The 19765-nt window shown below is 32.5% G+C and overlaps 1 protein-coding gene across 1 annotated transcript; it reads left to right on the top strand.

The window, feature by feature from the left end:
• Positions 1 to 32: 32 nt before the first annotated feature.
• LOC132720336 (ciliogenesis-associated TTC17-interacting protein-like) lies at positions 33 to 14892 on the top strand. Its single transcript, XM_060704464.1, has 10 exons — positions 33 to 180; positions 1588 to 1682; positions 2949 to 3193; positions 3999 to 4085; positions 7251 to 7311; positions 8030 to 8133; positions 9156 to 9280; positions 10292 to 10368; positions 10707 to 10795; positions 11694 to 14892. The coding sequence occupies exons 1-10, from the start codon at positions 164 to 166 to the stop codon at positions 11943 to 11945; spliced, it is 1152 nt and encodes a 383-aa protein (XP_060560447.1). The 5' UTR covers positions 33 to 163; the 3' UTR covers positions 11946 to 14892.
• The last annotated feature ends 4873 nt before the right edge of the window (positions 14893 to 19765 follow it).

The raw sequence follows: 19765 nt of genomic DNA, 5'->3' as shown, positions 1-19765 counted from the left end.
TGTTACGTGTGACGTACCTTGGACGGATTATATCTAATACCGGATATACGGCACGAGTTACTTCCCATCCCGGAAATATTGCCATAGTGATAAAATTATCATCTAAATATGTAAATTTTAAGGTTTTTCTTTGAAAATTTATCATTAAATAATATTTTGAATTATGAGTCTCACAACAAGGTATGCATATTTATTTCTTTTATTGTCATCAAGATTTTTTTCGTTGATAACTGTAAATTCATGCATATTTTTGTAACCAAAACACATTTTCATATTTCACTAAATGATTATGTTGTTATTATTTCAGTTTTTAATAAGTAAACATTGTTCATCTTTGACTCATGAAACAATTTTTAGTTTAAATGTTGTAACTATATAGATAAGCGTTAAAGTTTAGTCACTGGTTCTTGCACATGTTTCCCTGTTGTTTTGTAAAGTGTCATTATTTTTAAAGCAAATTAGCATTTATAAGCACTCAAATAAAGACTGAGTATTTTGAATCATCTGTTTTGTAACAGATTGAGAAAAATGTGAAGGGTCCGTCTTACTGTCATTCAAACCCGGGACCCTCAGAATACTCTTATGAAGTCCTAACGGCCAAGCTACCCATCTGCATACACAATTTTTCTACCCAATCATTTAGCTGCTAGTTAGGTGTTATATTAGTCCAACTTAATAAACTGAGCGACAAGATGTGCTATTTTTGTGTCTGGCCATTATCTGCCTCTACAACGTAAAAGCAAGCTTCTGACCCAGAACAAAAATATCTCAGAATCTATTTTTGGCACATCAATATATTTTGACTACATGTAGGAGTTATATATCCCTGTTTCTCATGATATCAGGGCTTATCATATAATCTGGGTATGCTAAATTAAAGCAAAGAATTTTGCCACTTACCCTCAAAACCCAAAAATGAATCTATTGTACGTCTGCATCCCTGGGTAGGGTTGGTCATTACTTGAAAACTAATAGATACTTAGCTTAGTTGATTTACAAGTATACCAGTCGATAATTTGATTGAAAATAATAGAAACAGATAATTAAACTAAACTTTATTTAATAAGATGTTTTATCAGATAAATCGAGCCATATTCAAACACATCATTCATGATGACTGTTTTTGCCATCTTAAAACTTAAGTTTTAACAGTATGGAAATAACTATGATCTGACAGATAATGGTTTAACAGCACTAATTTTCACAGGGCCCATTTTTTTCCATCAAGATTCAAACATGATTTTCTTTAATCATGCAAAGTTTAAAGTTAAGTTTGAATGTTATAAATAAGACCCTCCAACATATTTGGAAAATGAATCAGCAACAGTATCAGACATATATGATATTTTAAGGGTTGGTCGTTAAAAATTCCACTTCTTGAAATGTCTATGTCTTTAAATACACATTCCAGTGCCCAGCCATTTCATTTCTAGCTACAAAATCCTATCATTGCAGTAAAGTACTGACTTAGATCAGGTACATGTATATCATCTTGTATTACTATTAGTATATCTCTAAAGTTAAACATATTTCAGTTTTGTTATTCACTACTACTATAAAACAAATAGAATCTTATTCCTTCTTTAGTTCAGCAACTTCTGGAGATATTGTTCCACCTCCACCGGCAGATATTCCACCACCACAAGCTTCAACAGAGGCAATTAACTTTTTAGAAAGTATTGGTAAGTATTAGTAATTCTTATTTTCAAAAAAATCATACTGGTTTTCAAAGCACGTCTGTGACCATTTGAATGCTAGTCTCAAAAATTATGTTTTTTGTTATGTATATGTAATATTGTAATAATACCGAGTACTGTCATTCACTAATGTAAATAAATAAATAAGAAGATGAACAGTCATAACTGATGTGACCTTAACAAGTTAAATCTAAGAACTGGTCTTTGGTTGGAATCACATGTCTTAATATTATAAGAGCTGCCCAATCAAGCATTCATTGGAATAATACTAACATGTACTGGTCAAGGTAAAAATTGTCAAGGTAAAACTGATGTCTCTACAACTAAAGAACCAGATCAGTCTGTCCAAACTGTATTAAACATAATCCTGCTATTTATCATAAATAGACTTGTCCATCTTTTACTCTGGACCAAACCATTTGTTACAAAGGGAAATTTCAAATACATGTATATACAGTATTGACTAAAAAGGTAACAGTGCAGACCATGCATAGAAAGCACAGATGTGCTGGCTGATCTTGGACAGCACTTTTTGTAGTAGTTTAGTTTATATGATTAATGTTAGTCCTATAAATATGACGTCGTTTTGAGATATGTTTGCTTCTGGACTTGACCGACATAAACTATAACAAGCCTGTAACGTCTGATATATTGGACTAAGTTAATTTTAGCTGTTGAAATTTAACATATATTTTTGTTGTTAGTAAATTCTGCCTACTTTGAACTGAATACCTTCGTAGCAGGTTTTTAAGTGCTTTACTGATGACATTGAAGGTCACCCACATTTACTAGACATCCCAAATTCAAAGTAAAAATTTAATACCCAATACCTTTTATTTAATTTTGTAAAAAAATTATTTTTGTTATCGCAACAGAAAAGTTACTGGTCATACCAAAGCAACAGCAAAGTTCAGTGTTTGCTAAGACATTATATACTTTATGATTAATTAAATGCTTACACTAAATAATTCAGTTTGTTTAAAACAAAAAGAAAGGCATGTTTTAAGGAACTGAACCTTCCAAATGGCATATGCATGTATAATCTTGGCCTGATAATTTTACATTGAGCAAATGACAGAACAATGATAATTTTACATTGAGCAAATGGCACAAAAATGCAGATGGAAGGCAAGAATATTGCTTAAAGTTCTGAACACATACAAATATAAGTTTGTTTAATAGTTTTGAAGAATATTGTTAAGCTCAAAGACATAGACTGAGCATTATATTTTCTTTTCTTTTTATCTTCAGTGCCAGAAACAGATTTCAAGTACTTAACATTCGAGGACCATTTAGTTACTACATCTGACACTGGAAAAGAACTAGGAGAGTTTGCAGTGACAATCGAGCCAACAAAACACAAGGGACAAGAATGTTTTCTCGTACATGCTAACAGTCATGGAGCTATAGATGGAGTACCATGTGGGACATCTATCACAGCTTATGTAGGAAATAATCTCGAGACATTAGAACAACAACACCATGAATACGTAAAGGTGAGAAATCACAGGATATCGGCATGGGACCAAGCCCTACCCAAGGATACCCCCCCTCCCCCCCACCCCCAATTCTATCAAAAAATATATTATTGATACTATAAACTATTTACATAGTTTATAGTGTCAGTAATATATTTTTTGAAAGAATTGTTTGACTTTGTATTGACATGTATATTGAATGGGTTGAAGTATATTTGGGTTGTATAGCAGGTCCTGGGCGGGAGGGTACCCTTGGGGTAGGGCTTGGTCCCACGCCAATAACCTGTTTGAGAGATTGGAATATGAATGTTTAGTTTAGATTATACAGAATTTATTCTAAAAATAGTTACATTTTGACCAAGTCATGTGATATTTAGTCTCCATATTTTGTGTATCTTAGGGCTGATTTTTTACATTGAAATTGTATTATCCTGAAGAAAGTCATTGTTTTTACCGAAATCGGCCGATAAATAAAGTGTTTTAAACATACTCCAGTGTTATGAATTGTTGTTCTACTTTCTTTTCATATTTACCTAGAATTTATTTTAGTTCGAATAGTGTAGGAACTATAAGCTTATAGACACACTCAAATGTGTTCCTGGAACCAACCAGTACTGAGCATTGAGTGTAAAGTTTCTTGCTTAAGGAAACAACGGCTTATCCCTCAGGGAGTTTGAACCCACATTGAGCACTAGTGATGTTTTGATTACTAGTCTTACATGTTAAACACTCAGAATGTTTTTAAAGGCTAAAAACACTTAGTTATGTTTAATAGAACTTTAGATAAAAAAGTTACAAATAAAATGTTTTTATTTTCTTTCAGCTTGAAAATTGTCCGCTTGATAGAAAAACATTCATAGTTAAACAGGATGGTGATTTTGTCATTAACAGAGTTATAACACAAGGGGAGGTAAGAAAACTTTGCAAAGTAGATAATTCACTTCTTAGGCTAATAACTTCCTTCTAATGTATATACTAACCAGTATACATGATCATCTCTCGTATAAACTTAAAGGAACTCCACTGAGAAAAACAACTGCAGCACTTGGAACAGAAAGATATGCAAAATATAATTAATTATCACATAAACCATGTCTCAGGAGTGTAATAAAGCCATTTAATAAAAATGATTTTACACTATAGTCTGTCCCATTAAAAATGGAAATTAACTTTTGCCTGGTATGAATTAATAAAAACACGTTGAATAAAAATTAAAACTTTTTTGTAAACTAAAAAAAAGTCACCTTCGAGATTTTTCAGGATTTTTCTCTAAAGTGTCTAATTTTCTTGTAAAAGCAAAGTTTCATTTCTCTACGGCAAATCTCTGTTGTTTATTTTCCGTAGCCATTGCCGAAGTACTCTTCATTTGAAGATGAACGGGAGAAAGCACGTGTCATGTTTCTAAAATGTACATGATGTTCTCGGGGTCGTTTCATGATTATTTTACAAAGCTGTATCTACAAGATGTAACAGTTTCGTTGCAATGCATGATAGAAAACTTTAAAAAATGAATAACAAGCAACAACTTGAACAAGATCATCGAGTCTGTGGAGTAGATCTAGAAATAGCACTTACTTTTAAGCTGAATAGAATCCCTATGAGTTTCGAAATAGATCTTTATAAACGTCACGACAAATTCGCATTCTGAAGATCACTTCATTGCCAGTTTATATCCAGTTCCGTATACTTTGAAACTCCTGAATGGCATGACATTTACACTTATGATGATCCAGATTTTTTCATAATCCGTCTCATTATTAAAACATTGTTCCATTTGTGCAGTTATCTGGGTTAGCAAATGAAATATGTAAATGAAACACATCATAATCCAGTATGTTCCAAATCCATAATTCAAGAACGGTCCATAAATTTAGTTCGACAGCACAATGTTTATAACTATTAAAAGAAAAAACATTATTACGTCACCAATAATTTACGAAATATATGACGTAACAAAAATGCCTCGCGCTTTTTATGGATGATTCCAGTTGCGGCATTGGCAGAGGGCGGTTAGGCATATGCATCCTCATAAAGATAATTTTAAGCGAGATAAATTTGTCTTGATGGCATTTAAAATAATTTTTGTATACAGTACCCAGATTTTGCAGTAATTGTTAAAAGTACACCTTCAATTCATATATTAACAATAAAACTTTTGATAACATTTAAATAATTTTAAACACACTTAATGGCATGAATCTATATGACAGAATACCTCTTCCATTAATTCACATATAACCTTCGTTTTGACTTTATGTTTTTAAACTATTTTATATATTTCTCAGAAATAATTTCCCTACAAATTATCTCGTTATTCAAGAGTTCTGTAAATCCTACTCTTTTAGCTACAAAATATACCCTATGCGGTGTTATTTTCTCTCGCGAAAAAATATAGCTATTGTTTTTTCACTGAATATTTTCAAATTTTAGGAAGGCTATAATTATTTAGGACACATCACTCTGTGTTTCTCTTTGACTCGATATCCCCTTCATATTAACATAGTATGTAACACTTTGAGTCTACAAAAAAAACTTATTGTCCCTGATTAAACGCTCCAATTCAATCTTATTCTTAATAATATCAAACACTGCCGGTATTTCTGGACATTTTGTTAAATTATGAGACGGAAAATTAATCTGTATTTACAAGCTTAAAGTGTATAGGCCAACGTTTGGTTGCTCAAACTAGAAAGTATTTTTATATTCTTATAATTTACATTTTTCCTCGCACGCGAGTCTGTGTTCTCTCATTAGCAAATGAGCTAGTTAAAGTAGACACCGTGCAAAACAATACTAAACATATATCAGTTCCCCTTTCTATATATTTCTTGTCAGATTTGCATGCTAATGTTATATTTGTTGGCGATTTATATACGTCAGGTTTCTGAACCTACGAAAAGTTTTAACGCACGAACATCGCACCTGAAATAAGAAGAGTAATATATTTTTGTATCCCATCGGACCTGGTTAATTTAATTATTTTTAAATAGACGTGATACATACTAATGGACAGTATTCAGACAACTACAGAATTATGTTAATTAAACATTAGCGAAGAACCATTTTTTCAGTCTTCTAGCTAGTGTTCCCGTTCCCTTACGACGCGTTGCGGTATTCAACATACGCGCTTGATTGAAAAGCTATCTAATCAAATCACTTCATAATATTGCTCTTTTTCTCTTAAAAAGAATATAAAATATGGTAATTATATAATTATATAAATCTTTGTGTGTTATAATTTATAAAGCGGTTACCGATATTTTCGCTTCAAATGATTTTTATTATTTTAAATAATGGTTTGCTAGTAAAATTGCCTTTTTAACACCAACTTTGTTCTCATTTTTCATTTTAATGATAACATTTAGCTATTGATCTGTTAATCAATTTTTATAACTACCGAGTACATTTCACCATAATTGTGAGACGAACCCTAAATGACGTCTATATTGACGCCGCCATTTTGAAATGGACGTCACGTCAGGTTACAACGTAAGTCAACGGGAAAAAATATAATTTTAACATTATGACCATATAACTGACTTTATGGAAAAAATGAAAAACATGCCTAGAGATATTGATGTCAGGATTAACATGACATTAATTTAAATGATTTTACTATTATATCTAATAAAAAATGGAATATTCAAATTTGGTGGGACAGACTATAGTGTATTAACACTTTGATGTGACGTCATTTGCGTTATACAAACAAAGAGTTAAAGCGAGCTAATGTTAGCATTACACTTTAGGCTCGTCAATGAAAAATGACTCTTTATTACAGTTTAGCGTTCTTATTTATTTTATGTAATAAACAGAATATTATATTCATGTAGATTTAACACTAAATCTATTGGACTCATTGAATTAAACAATATTATGCTCGCCAGAGGCTCACATACTATGATTTTATTCAACTCATTCAATAATTTAGTATTAAATCTACACTCTATACTAAATTTATTGAAGAAGATGAATAAAATGATATTATGAGAGGCTCTGGTGGGAGCAAGAGTTAAAATTATACGCCTTAGTATCATATAATATTTTAAGATAATTTATTGCTGTTCCCTTCCAGGATATTCAAAGATCATCTAAAACAGTAAACCATGATGCCATGAAAGGGTTCATCTCAGAGGGTAAGATTTAATGCTTTTTTAACGTTATTTTTTTCTCTTAGAGTGTCAAAAAGTGGGGTGTTAAGGGGAATATGGTTATGTGGCCGTGTGAGGCACAGGAAGTGTGGTGTTGAGGGAAATATTGTTATGTGGTTGTCTGAGGTACAGGAAGTGAGGTGTTGAGAGGAATATGGTTATGTAGTTGTCTGAGGTACAATGTACAGGAAGTGGGGTGTTGAGGGGAATGTGGTTATGTGGTTGTCTGAGGTACAGGAAGTTGGATGTTCAGGGGAATATGGTTATGTGGTTGTCTGGTGTACAGGAAGTGGGATGTTAAGGGGAATATGGTTATGTGGTTGTCTGAAGTACAGGAATTGGGGGTGTTGATGGGTATAGGATTATGTAATTTTCTGAGGCACAGGAAGTGGGAAGTAAAGAGGTTGTCTGATTTTTGGGAAGTGAGATGTTTAGGGGGATATTGCTGTGTGGCTGTCTGGGGTTAGGAAGCAGGGTGTTTGTGAATTCAGTACTACTGAGTTAATCATTAAAGTGCTTTGATTGAATTGTGTTTGTTTACAAAAGAATGATCCCAGATCATAAAAAATGACAAGATGACACCTTCAGTAATAAATTTTCATTTTTTCAAAGATATTCAGTCACCAACGATAAAAAAAATATTCAATACATGTAAAACATCTGCTGAAGTGAATCATTTATTTTTTACTTTTTTCTTCTTCAGGTTCCAATCTCCTTCTTCATAGAATGTTCATAGAGAAAGGAATACCTGAAAATTTACAGCTGATATCGTTCGACTCGGATACAAACTTATGTCCTGCCATTTATGTAAGTTCAGATTCACGCAAAACTTTCATCATTGTAGTTCTTGATACTTATAAATCAGCAAACAGTTTTATTCAGTGGTCTTATGATGAAATAGTTACCCATCCATTGCTCTCTGATGGCTCCAGTGGCCACATGGTTACGGTCTCTTAAAACAAATTGCTTTGGCCCCTCACTTCTTTGGGTTCAAAACCAAACTCTTAATTTCTTTCATGCAAGGAAAGTAATTGTTGTGTTATGCTTAACTATTTAAAGATTCAGGAGAGCTATTCACATAGATACCAGCCTTTAAGGTGTCACTGTTACTGTCATACTTTGGTTAAGTTTTTGCATGCACATTGGTTTCCAGTGTCTATTCTAGGATTCGAAAAACAAGGGTTTTTTTATTGAAAAGCGAGAATTCATTACATTTGTTGATCTTTTCCTTCTTTCGCTTCGTACAATTTTCCCCTTGCCTCTGAAAAAATAGGGGCTAATTCTCAATTATATGAGTGAGTCCACCCCATCCCCCCCTCCTGGTTTTCACCAAACTTATTGAAGGGAATGTGTTGAAACTTTACACACTTGTTTTCTGTGATTATCTAACATGATTGTCAAAGTGTTATTGAACTTGTGTAATACTGTTATTATTAAATGGCTTTATTACACTTCTGCCCCATAGTTCATGTAATAATCATTATTTCTTAACCTTTAAGCGTTGATGGCCTGCAAACAATGAAGGATAGTCTCTTGACCTTTACCCTGCTGAAGGCAAAAGTGATTAGTCTTTGCCACCAGCATAGAGCCACAGGCCAGCCTGCACAATCATGCAGTCTGACCAGGCTCTATACTGTTGGCTGGCTAACTTCAAATTTTCCCCTTGATATCCCCTAAAATTTATAATGGACTGCTCCAAGATGGAAATTGGAAAAATCCATTTGAGAAATTCAGCAGGTTAAGGGTTAAGACAATTTACAATCATACTTCCTCTGTATAGTATAAAACAACATAATATGTACCATCATTTGATGGTGTTATTTTTACAGAGACGACTTGAGGAAAGAACACAGACAGTAGACAAAACAGAGCTGAAGGTGTTTGGTATTGAGAGAACCATTAATTCAGCTGTAGATCTACCTACCACATGGCAATCCTATTTTATGAAAGATGGGTAAGTGCTCCTGTAAAAAAATTGTGATGCTTTATGCCTAGGTAACAAATTAAACAGCCTCCGCCCAATTTAAAGATTTTTTACAACATCGGCAACAACTGATGTATAATGGGGCGCCAAAAAACAATCGTTCGATCCGAAAACCATTGTTCGGGCGCTGCATGCAAGCAGGCGGTCCCCGCAAGATGACTTTTTCAAATCACTGACCCCAAAAATTATCGTCCGGACAATGTTAGCTTTTAAGTTGTTCTTAAAACTCAACAGCTCCTTCCAGATGAGCAAAATTTCAGCTGCTGCTGTCTGATCGTCACGGTGGCCGGATGGACACCTGCCGATATTACGATTTTTTTGAGAAATAGATGCCGCAGGGTGGTCATTTGTGACTGAAGCATTAGTAATAAAGTGAGTATCCTATATAAAGGCAGGTTTATGAAAGGATTGTTAAATGAAGCCAGGCCAAACTAGCCTGTTTACAAGCATCTATAGCAGGTCCATATAAGCTGAATTGGTAGAGGGTTGGACTGTGAATTGGATGACCCGGGGTGATTCTTTAGCTGTTCAGGTCACTTTGGTGTTGATTGATCATGAAATCCTTCCTAAAGTCATTCGCACTGTACCTTTGCTGTGGCATGTACAGCAGTAATAGCAGTTTCTTGCTAAAGTGAAGGCAACTTTAAGTATTGGTTAACTGCTTGACAGTCTGCCCAGGAATTTTGCGGTGGCTGAACTGTGCTCTGATTAATTGATGAACTGTGCTCTGATTAATTGATGAACTGTGCTCTGATTAATTGATGAACTGTGCTCTGATTAATTGATGAACTTTGCTCTGATTGATTAAAGTTCCTTACTGCTGTGATCCAGAAGGTTAACTTCAAAAACCATCACTACAGGCAACTAGCTAGGATAAAGACAGATTTATACTTCCTGGGCCTAAAGTTATAAAGTCTTAACTTAGATATGCAGTGCATGTTAAATATAATGTTTAATTACAAAAACATGTTTTTATTTCAGACACTTGACAAACAGAGTACAAGTTGGTTCCCCGGTCACAATGAAACTTGCTTTTGTTCCTCCTTACATAATCAGAGGTAATAGGTCTTATAAATACTTGTTAGATTGTTTCCTTTGCTTAAAGGGAATCCACTGAGGTTTAAAAGCCTTAAAATGTAGAATTTAAAGTTCTTACATAGATCAACAGGTACACTTAAATTGGAGAGATATGGGAAAAATACTAAGTACATGTATTTCCAAGGGTTTAGCTTAATACAGTCTAAATTGAAATTCAGAAACACAGTTTGTAATTCTAAGTGAGACTGGATCCAGTACAAACTATTTCTGTGTAAGACTGGACACAATACATAATGTTTCCACATATATAAATTTCTCAAGTAAGTATTCCAATTTCCTCATTTAATGTTTTTTGTAGACGAAGAGCCACCAAAACCCACGTTTGAGAAGCAGCCATTAAGATGGGAGGATGATGCCCAACTTTACTCTCAGTTTCTCGATAGAAAGGTACTTTCTTGTGCATTCATTGTAACTTCCATTCTCTATAACTATTCAAACTGTTTAGGAATATTGTGTTGAAACAAAGTCTATATTTGTCTTGTTTTAATCAATTTTTTAACAATACTTCTGTTCAACAAGTTGTATCATTTCCACTCAACTTAAGCATGAACATATAGGGAGAGTATTAGATTTGTATTCCAGGGGTGGTTTGTAAAGGGGATATTTCTCTGTCAGAATTCATCTTGTTTATTGAGTCTAATGGTCATATGTCTGTCACTGCTGATTCAGAAAATATGGGGTGTAAGTAGTTGGTCTCTTGCAGGGAAATATTACTGGTTTGGTATCCAGGAATGTTGGTTAAACGGATTGACTGCATGACTAAAAAATGTGCTAAAATCGGGGTAAAAAAAAGACATACAAAGTTGTATCATTTTGTCAAATCTACATTCTGTTCTGTAAGAGATGATATTTTGCTAAATGATATAGTGGCTGATTTGTTTCATGTCGTATTTTCTCTCCATGAGGATCAACGCAAACTCACAAAAACAGGACAAAATGATTACTTTGTCATTCTTTCGCTCTGTAAGTCGTAAACAGGATGATACGACAAAGTCACCAATTTGTCTTATTTTGTGTTTTTGCCTGGTGCCCTTCCTGGGGCCAATTTACGCCAAACCGTTGACTTGTGTTTTCACCTGGCGCCCTGTGGAGTGAAAATATAACATGGCGCAAATCAGCCACCATAAAATGATCTTACAATTGCCATTGTTACCTGAAACTAACATCTATATTAATCTTCTATATTTGATTGATGTATATTTAATTGTTCAATATCCCTGAAAAATTCAAATTGTAAAATTCAGTTTGTAAAATTGTAAAATGTAATAATATTAAAAATATTCAGGAGGAGCTAAAAGCTGACCATGCGAAATACATGCGACATCATCCAGAACTGAAAGCTCTACTGGCCGACTTTATGCAATTTTTGTTGCTACGGAAACCCGATGACGTCATCTCCTTTGCTGCTGAATATTTTGCTGCATTCTCCACGACGATGCCCTCTCCGTCACCGTACCTAGCCTCCACCAGCGTAACACCTTTCCCAAACAGCAGAACTAACACCAAAATAGAACAGCTACGAGCCCCTACACGATAGAATGTTGATAATGAAAAAAACTTTGATAATAATTTTACAAATCTTACTTGTGCTAACAAAATGTGTTATTTTGAGAAAAGGGATTGAAAAACAAAAATAAAAATAGAAAAAATTATTCATTATTTTTTTGAATTCTAGTTATGGAAAAATTAAGATGAAAATAAAAATAAAGATCTGAAATTATATTCATATTTATATAGTATCGAACTGTTTTTCGTCTAGCAATAACTATATGCAAAATTTGAAGAAAAAAACTACAAAGAAAAAAAAAAAAAAAACAACAAAACAAGCCAGTCAGTCCACTTGACTTTTATAATTTTTCTTCTTTTTAGATTTTTTTCTTTATGGATTACAGAGTCTGACAATGCCACAGTATTTTTTTTATTACAGGTATTTGATTTTTTTTGAGATTATTAAAATGTAAAAAAATTGACTTCTTATAAATGTCATCACATCACTTTATTGCCATTTTAAGAATTCCAAGCAATTTTATTTTAAAAAAATAATCATAAAGCACTTAAAGATTAATTGATATACATGTATGACAAGCTTATTATGCAGAGCTTTCATCAATATAACTATATTAATGTATCATCAATATTTTTTGTGGATCAATAATTGATACAGATTTGAAAAAAATCAATAATTTTGACTAATCAATTAAATGTAAAGAAAATATGAAAATTTACCCAAAACAAATATATAGATGTAAGAGCCATGTCTAAAACTTTGGTGTCATTATGTAATGGACATAAATTAATGAGCCGCGCCATGACAAAACCAACATAATACGTTTGCGACCAGCATGGATCATGATCAGACTGCGCGGATGTGCAGGCTGGTCTGGATCCATGCTGGTCGCAAACTCATTATGTTGGTTTTGTCATGGCGTGGCTCATATGGTCGTGGGAAAAAATTTCATGCTATGGGCATTTTATTAATATATACAAGACCAATTGTAATTGTATGAGCAGAACATATACAATGTATTTTACTGAATTCATTTAAACAGGTATGAAAGTGAATAACAGACAAGTCTTTATAAGTAATTATCGATATATTGGTGTTTGATATATTGGTGTATCGTGGATATTTGTCATCAGATATTGATATACCGTTGATATGCTTTGCACTGAATTAATGACAGCTCTTGTATTATTTTACTGTTATTTGAAGTGATTTGTAAACATCTAGCTGTTTAAAGTTATTTAAGTGTTTGTAGAAGCATAGGAAATATGATGTTGTTTTTCTGACACTGTGCATCATTGCAACAAATAATGTTAATTTTGTTATATTTGCGGTATTTATATATGATTTATAAACAGATTGGGTTATAGGTTTATCGTTAGACACCAGTCAGATCTTGTACCAGTCAAACAGAATCTGTGTTATTTGTTGAAACAATTTGTTTTGTATATTTTGTCTTGTGTAATGTTTTGTTGAATTGTGAAGTCAACTTATGATACAAAATAATCCTATCTCATAGTTTTGAGACTTTCTTATTGAAAATGTGTCAAGAGTTAAATTGTATACCCATACATGCATGGTGCATTGACTGGAGGGCAAGTATTAGTTACCCGCACCCTAGTTACCACGCTGTCTGTCAGAGATAAAAATAGAGCATGCTCAGTGATTGGCTTATTTTTTTAAGATTTACTTGTGATAACAGTGAAATTGATAAGTTAGAAAAGTTACATACAGATGCCTGTTACATTGATATACCTTTTTCTTGGGTTTCATATTTTGAGAACAGGAAAGGTGTTATTGTTGCCTATAATACAAAAGAGAAAGAACATGAAAACACTATTGTAAATGTCAGTTTGGAGTGACAAACATAAGCTATCTGTTGATTTTACAAATATTTCAAGCTGTATATTTAATATGTGCAAACCAATTCAACTGTGTTCTCAAAACACATTATGCTACACTGAGGTCAAAAAGCATATAAAACATAAAACTCTTACATACATGTACATGTAGATCTAGTGGAGCACTTCAAAATGGAAAAGTTTGCAAAGGATAATTAAAAAATTACCCAGGACTGAAGTGAATATGGAATTTTCGTGAGATTTATAGCCCAGGCTGAGCAAAAAGTGTTGCAATGCCTTTTTTGTTTGGGGAGGTGGGGATCATTTTGCACAATAAAAAATATTTTTCAGGAAATCAGAAAAAAGTTAGTGAGGGAATGATTTGAAAATTTGCACATCAGTTATTGGTTTAGACTTACATCAAATGGTACACAAATCTCAAAAGAATATTTCCAAGCCTGTCATGTTAGAAAACCTCAGTGGAGTCCCTTTAAAATCGTTTAGTTTCCAGGTTTCTGGTTTGAATTAAAATCAGTGTGCCAGTCTTGAATTCAAATATTTGATTGGTTGTTGACAATTTGGTATTGACCAATGGCAAAGGGTCTTTTGTACTGGTCTCTGTATGATAAAATTCATTAGTTTACACCTACCAAGTATTGTTGTTAAATGTCTGTGTTAATATAGGTGGTGCATACTGAACTGTCTCACTTTAAATATAGTCGGGGGCAAACTTTTTTGTCTTGCAATTTGTAAGAAAATGAAATAAGTTAGTGAATTTTCACTATTTATTTTCTCTTCCTACAAATGGTTTTTTATTTTGATTGGGTCATTTTTTCACCTTTTTTTAAAGTATATATAAATTTTTTGTCCCGGATAAAAAAACTAAGAGTTAGAACATGAAATTTTTGTTGAAATTGTTGTAATATGAGTAATAATTCTGAGATAATATGAGCATTGTGACGTATGTTTTGCATCACCTATAAATTATATGTGAAAAAAAAATCAAATGTGATACATAAATATATGTATAAAAATTGTTCTTCTTTTATTAAAAAGGTTGTAATGCTTATATGTGACAAGTATTTTATGTATTATATTTATATAATGTTTAAAAATAAACCTCATAAGTAAATATATAAGTTATTTTTGTTATTAATTAGCTTACCAGAGCACAACGTGCTGAAGGTGGGATTTTGCCATGACCTTGTGTCCGTCATGTCTTCATTTAAAGATGACCAAATATTTTTCTTCAAATAACATCTCCACGTACCCAGACAGAACAATATTGCTGAAACTTTCTATATATAAAGCACTCAGTTTTTTTTAGCTCATCTGCCACAAAGTGACAGGGTGAGCTTTTGTGATCGCTTTTCGTTCGGCGTCTGTCCGTTCGTCCTTCGTCCTGAAACTTTTACTTTAAAGGACATCTCATAAACCGCTGAGCAAATTTCATCCAAACTTCACAGGAATGTTCCTTTGGTGGTCACCTTTAAAAATTGTTCAAAGAATTTAATTCCATGCAGAACTCTGGTTGCCATGGCAACCGAAAGAAAAAATTTTAATATTTTCTTTTAAAAAACCATAAGAGCTAGAGCTAAGATATTTGGCTTGAAACATCTTCTAGTGAGTGTCTACCAAGTTTGTTCAAATAAAAGCCCTGGGGTCAAAATTGGCCCCGCCCCGGGGGGTCATTGATTTTCCCTATATACATATAGTAAAAACCTAAAAAATCTTATTTTAAAGAACCTAAAGAGCTACAGCTAAGATATTTAGCATGAAACATCTTCTAATAGGTCTCTACCAAGTTTGTTCAAATAAAAGCCCTGGGGTCAAAATTGGCCCCGCCCCAGGGGGGTCATTGATTTTCCCTATATGCATATAGTAAAAACTTAAAAAGTCTTCTTTTAAAGAACCAAAAGAGTTAAAGCTAAGATATTTAGCATGAAACATGTTCTAATAAGTGTCTACCAAGTTTGTTCAAATAAAAGCCCTGGGGTCAAAATTGGCCCCGCCCCGGGGGGGTCATTGATTTTCCCTATATGCATATAATAAAAACTTAAAAAATCTTCTTTTAAAGAACCAAAAGAGCTAGAGCTAAGATTTTTAGCATGAAACATGTTCTAATAGGTGTCTACCAAGTTTGTTCAAATAAAAGCCCTGTGGTCAAAATTGGTCCCGCCCCGGGGGTCATTGATTTTCCCTATATGCATATAGTAAAAACTTAAGAAATCTTTTTTTAAAGAACCAAAAGAGCTAGAGCTAAGATATTTAGCATGAAACATGTTCTAATGGGTGTCTACCAAGTTTGTTCAAATAAAAGCCCTGGGGTCAAAATTGGCCCCGCCCCGGGGGGTCATTGATTTTCCCTATATGCATAATTTTAATAAAAACTTAAGAAATCTTCTTTTAAAGAACTCAAAGAGCTATGGCTAAGATATTGAGCATCAAACATGTTCTAATAGGTGTCTACCAAGTTTGTTCAAATAAAAGCCCTGGGGTCAAAATTGGCCCCGCCCCGGGGGGTCATTGATTTTCCCTATATGCATATAGTAAAAACTTAAGAAATCTTCTTTTAAAGAACCAAAAGAGTTAAAGCTAAGATATTAAGCATGAAACATGTTCTAATAAGTGTCTACCAAGTTTGTTCAAATAAAAGCCCTGGGGTCAAAATTGGCCCCGCCCCGGGGGATCATTGATTTTTCCTAAATGCATATAGTAAAAACTTAAAAAATCTTCTTTGAAAAAACCCAAATAGCTAGAGTTAAGATATTTAGCATGAAACATCTTTTAGTGAGTGTCTACAAAGTTTGTTCAAATAAAAGACCTGGGGTCAAAATTGGCTCCGCCCCGGGGTCATTGATTTTCTTTATATGCACATGTGTATAGCAAAAACTTAAAAATCTTCTTTGAAAAAACCCAAATAGCTAGAGTTTAGATATTAAGCATGAAACATCTTCTAGTAAGTGTCTACAAATTTTGTTCAAATAAAAGCCCTGGGGTCAAAACTGGCCTGGGCCCAGGGGTGTCATTGTTTTTAACTATATGTGTATAGTAAAAACTTAAAAAAAATCTTCTTTCAATAAAGCCCAATGAGCTAGAGCTTAGATGTTTAGCATGAAACATCTTCTTATGGGTGTCTGCCGAGTTTGTGCAAATAAAAGCACTTGGGTTAAATTGGCCCTGCAACGTTGGAGGGGGGGGGGGGTTTGGGGGCCTATATACAGATGAGCGACCTCAGGGCCATCATGGCCCTCTTGTTTAATCTACATTTAAATAAATGATTAAATAAACGCTATTGATCAGAGTTTATGTGAAATAGACTGACATGACGAAAATGTAAAATTGGGCGAAACATACACTATGTAATTGGTGCGTGAAATAAAATGAATAAAAGTACATTCCTATTAAAAATGTCTGAATAATTGTTCACACTACCTGCAGCTTAATATGTGTTCGTACATATTCTATAATTCATATATATGAGATTTTATTATGTCCCCTCATGCGTTGATCTGACGTTTGTTTCATACATGTAAGATAAACTTTTTGTCAGACATGAGTACTTTTCTCTATCTATACTCTCCTTATTTAAAACGAAACACCTAGTTTAAAGGCACATTATCTTCAGAAATAAAAAAAAAAGTCCTAATTAAATGGCAAAAATGAGTTTTTATATGTTTTTATTCATGTAACTGTAAAAGAGCATGTAAAATGCTTACTACCTAATTAAAGGAATTAGCACTGAAAAGATTATTTGTCACGAAAGAAGCAAAATGTAAAAAAAGTATTATTCTGACTTCAATACAAAATACTAAATCACTATAACTGTACTTATTGCCAAAAAAAAAAAAAAAAAAAAAAAAAAAAAAAAAAAAAAAAAAAACAAAAAACAATAGATAGATCAGGTACATTTAATTGGCCAGATACATTTTAGAAACTATAATAGGATACATATTTAATGTGGAGTTTTGAGAAATAAAAACTAATGCATTTCTGGTACATAGTGGGCCTTTAAGACGTGTTGTCTTTGCCCAATGAAAAGACTTTCTGACAATATATGTTACATTAATTGCCTTAAAAAGTAATAAATGAATAAATAAAATAGAAAAATAGATAAATAAATAAAATAGCAAGATAAATGAATAAAATAAATAAATAAATAAAATAAATAAATAAATAATATAGTAAATAAATAAATAAAAAATAAAATAAAATGAATAAATGAATAAATAAATGATATAATAAATGAATGATAAATAAATAAATTAATTAATAATAAATTAAATGAAATAAAATGAATAGATAAATAAATAAATAAAATAGATAAATAAATAAGTAAATAAATAAATAAATCATTTTATTGCCATTTTAACAATTCCAAGCCCTTTAATTGACATGTATTGTATGTTTTGTACATGTACTTTATTGAACGATTCAATTACACGTATACGTAAGTGTTTGTTAGCCAGTATTAAAGCTGCACGCCTCCAGATGTACCATAGTATCAAACTTGAGAAAAAGTACTGCGATTTTAAGAAAAGTAAAAAGATTCAATATAGAAGTTATGATGTCCGTGTTATGTTCGATTTATGAACGATTTTTGCAGTATTTTTCACCATATTTCTATTGCGTTACTAACGCAGTGAGGGCTAATTTTGGTTATTTTGACCTCTTTTTTTTTTGGTAATTTACATTGGCTGCAAGTGCTATTTGTAATGTGAAAAATAAATTTATTCACAATATTTTACTTTTCAATACATTTTCAAAATTTTCATGAAAATTAGCATGAGTCTGGATGCATGCTGCGGGGGTCTCGCCCCGGCTCTTTTGCATATATAGTGGCTCACTTATCGAATAACTTTGAATTAACAAAAAAATATATCTTTATTTTATGATATGAATATTAAGTACGCATGGTTGTATGAATTAAATTCGAAATAATTGATATTTGTCTTGTCTCATTTAACTCACAGGGTGACCGGCGAATGACATTTTATATACATATATATTGACATCATATAAAGATATACATGTATATAGTCAAAGTATCCGAAATGACTTGACATGACAAAGTCACTGTATATCACTATTATATAATTAATATTAGTATAATAGTATATTGTACAAGTAAAACATGTATACACATTGATAAATTACTAAATTAAGACTATTGGTAGTTTATTTAAAGGGACTGCACTGAGTGGTTTTTTTTACATGACGGGGCTCAAAATATTTTTTGAAGATTAATGTATCTGTTGATGTAAATCTAGACCAGTATCTTGTATGCAAAATTTCAGATCATTCGTTCACTCCGTTTTTTCAGAATATTTATTCAAATTGTGAAAAGTGGCTAAAAAGTGAAAAGCGTTACAACGCTTTTCACTCGTATCGGTCTAAGAATTACACAAAATTACTAATTTCAATTAATTTCGGAGTTTATTTCTTAATTTTGTTTGCACGTCTTTCTGTTTTAAGTGCCTCAGCCTATTTTAATTTTGTAGGGAATTCAAATTTTATGTTTAAGTTTTTAGGACGTCAGCGGAGTTCTTTTAAATACTATCTCAATGTTCATGTAGATTATGGAAAAAAATACTGAAGAACCCGTTAATAACGGAAGCCTTTACTTTTACAAAAAAAGAAAAAGTATAAAAAAAAAATCGGAACCAAGAATATATGGTAAACCTCTTTTACGACCTATATTATTTATTACAATAAATCGTTTTATAACTAAAAAAAGGGGATGGCAATTTCGCAACCATGAAATAAAAGAACACATTTTTAGCGTAACTATCCGGGGTATTGCTATTCTTTTCTTTTCAGCCAGGCGTCAGTGTTACACTCGAATGTTGAATTTAAGAAAACAAACAATAGTTTAAAATATTGTTAAAACCCGTATATCACCAGTCGCATTCTAGATCATTTCACGGAGTGTAGCGTTTTTATTTATATTGAGTATACGTACTTTGTCAAAAGATCTATTTATATTCGTTCGTTTGCATTTACCGAATCACT

This window comes from Ruditapes philippinarum, unplaced genomic scaffold (genome assembly GCF_026571515.1).
Source record: "Ruditapes philippinarum isolate M1 unplaced genomic scaffold, ASM2657151v2 ctg1635_1_1_1_1, whole genome shotgun sequence".
NCBI classification, from domain to species: Eukaryota; Metazoa; Mollusca; class Bivalvia; order Venerida; family Veneridae; genus Ruditapes; species Ruditapes philippinarum.
This window is presented reverse-complemented; position numbering and strand designations above follow the sequence as displayed.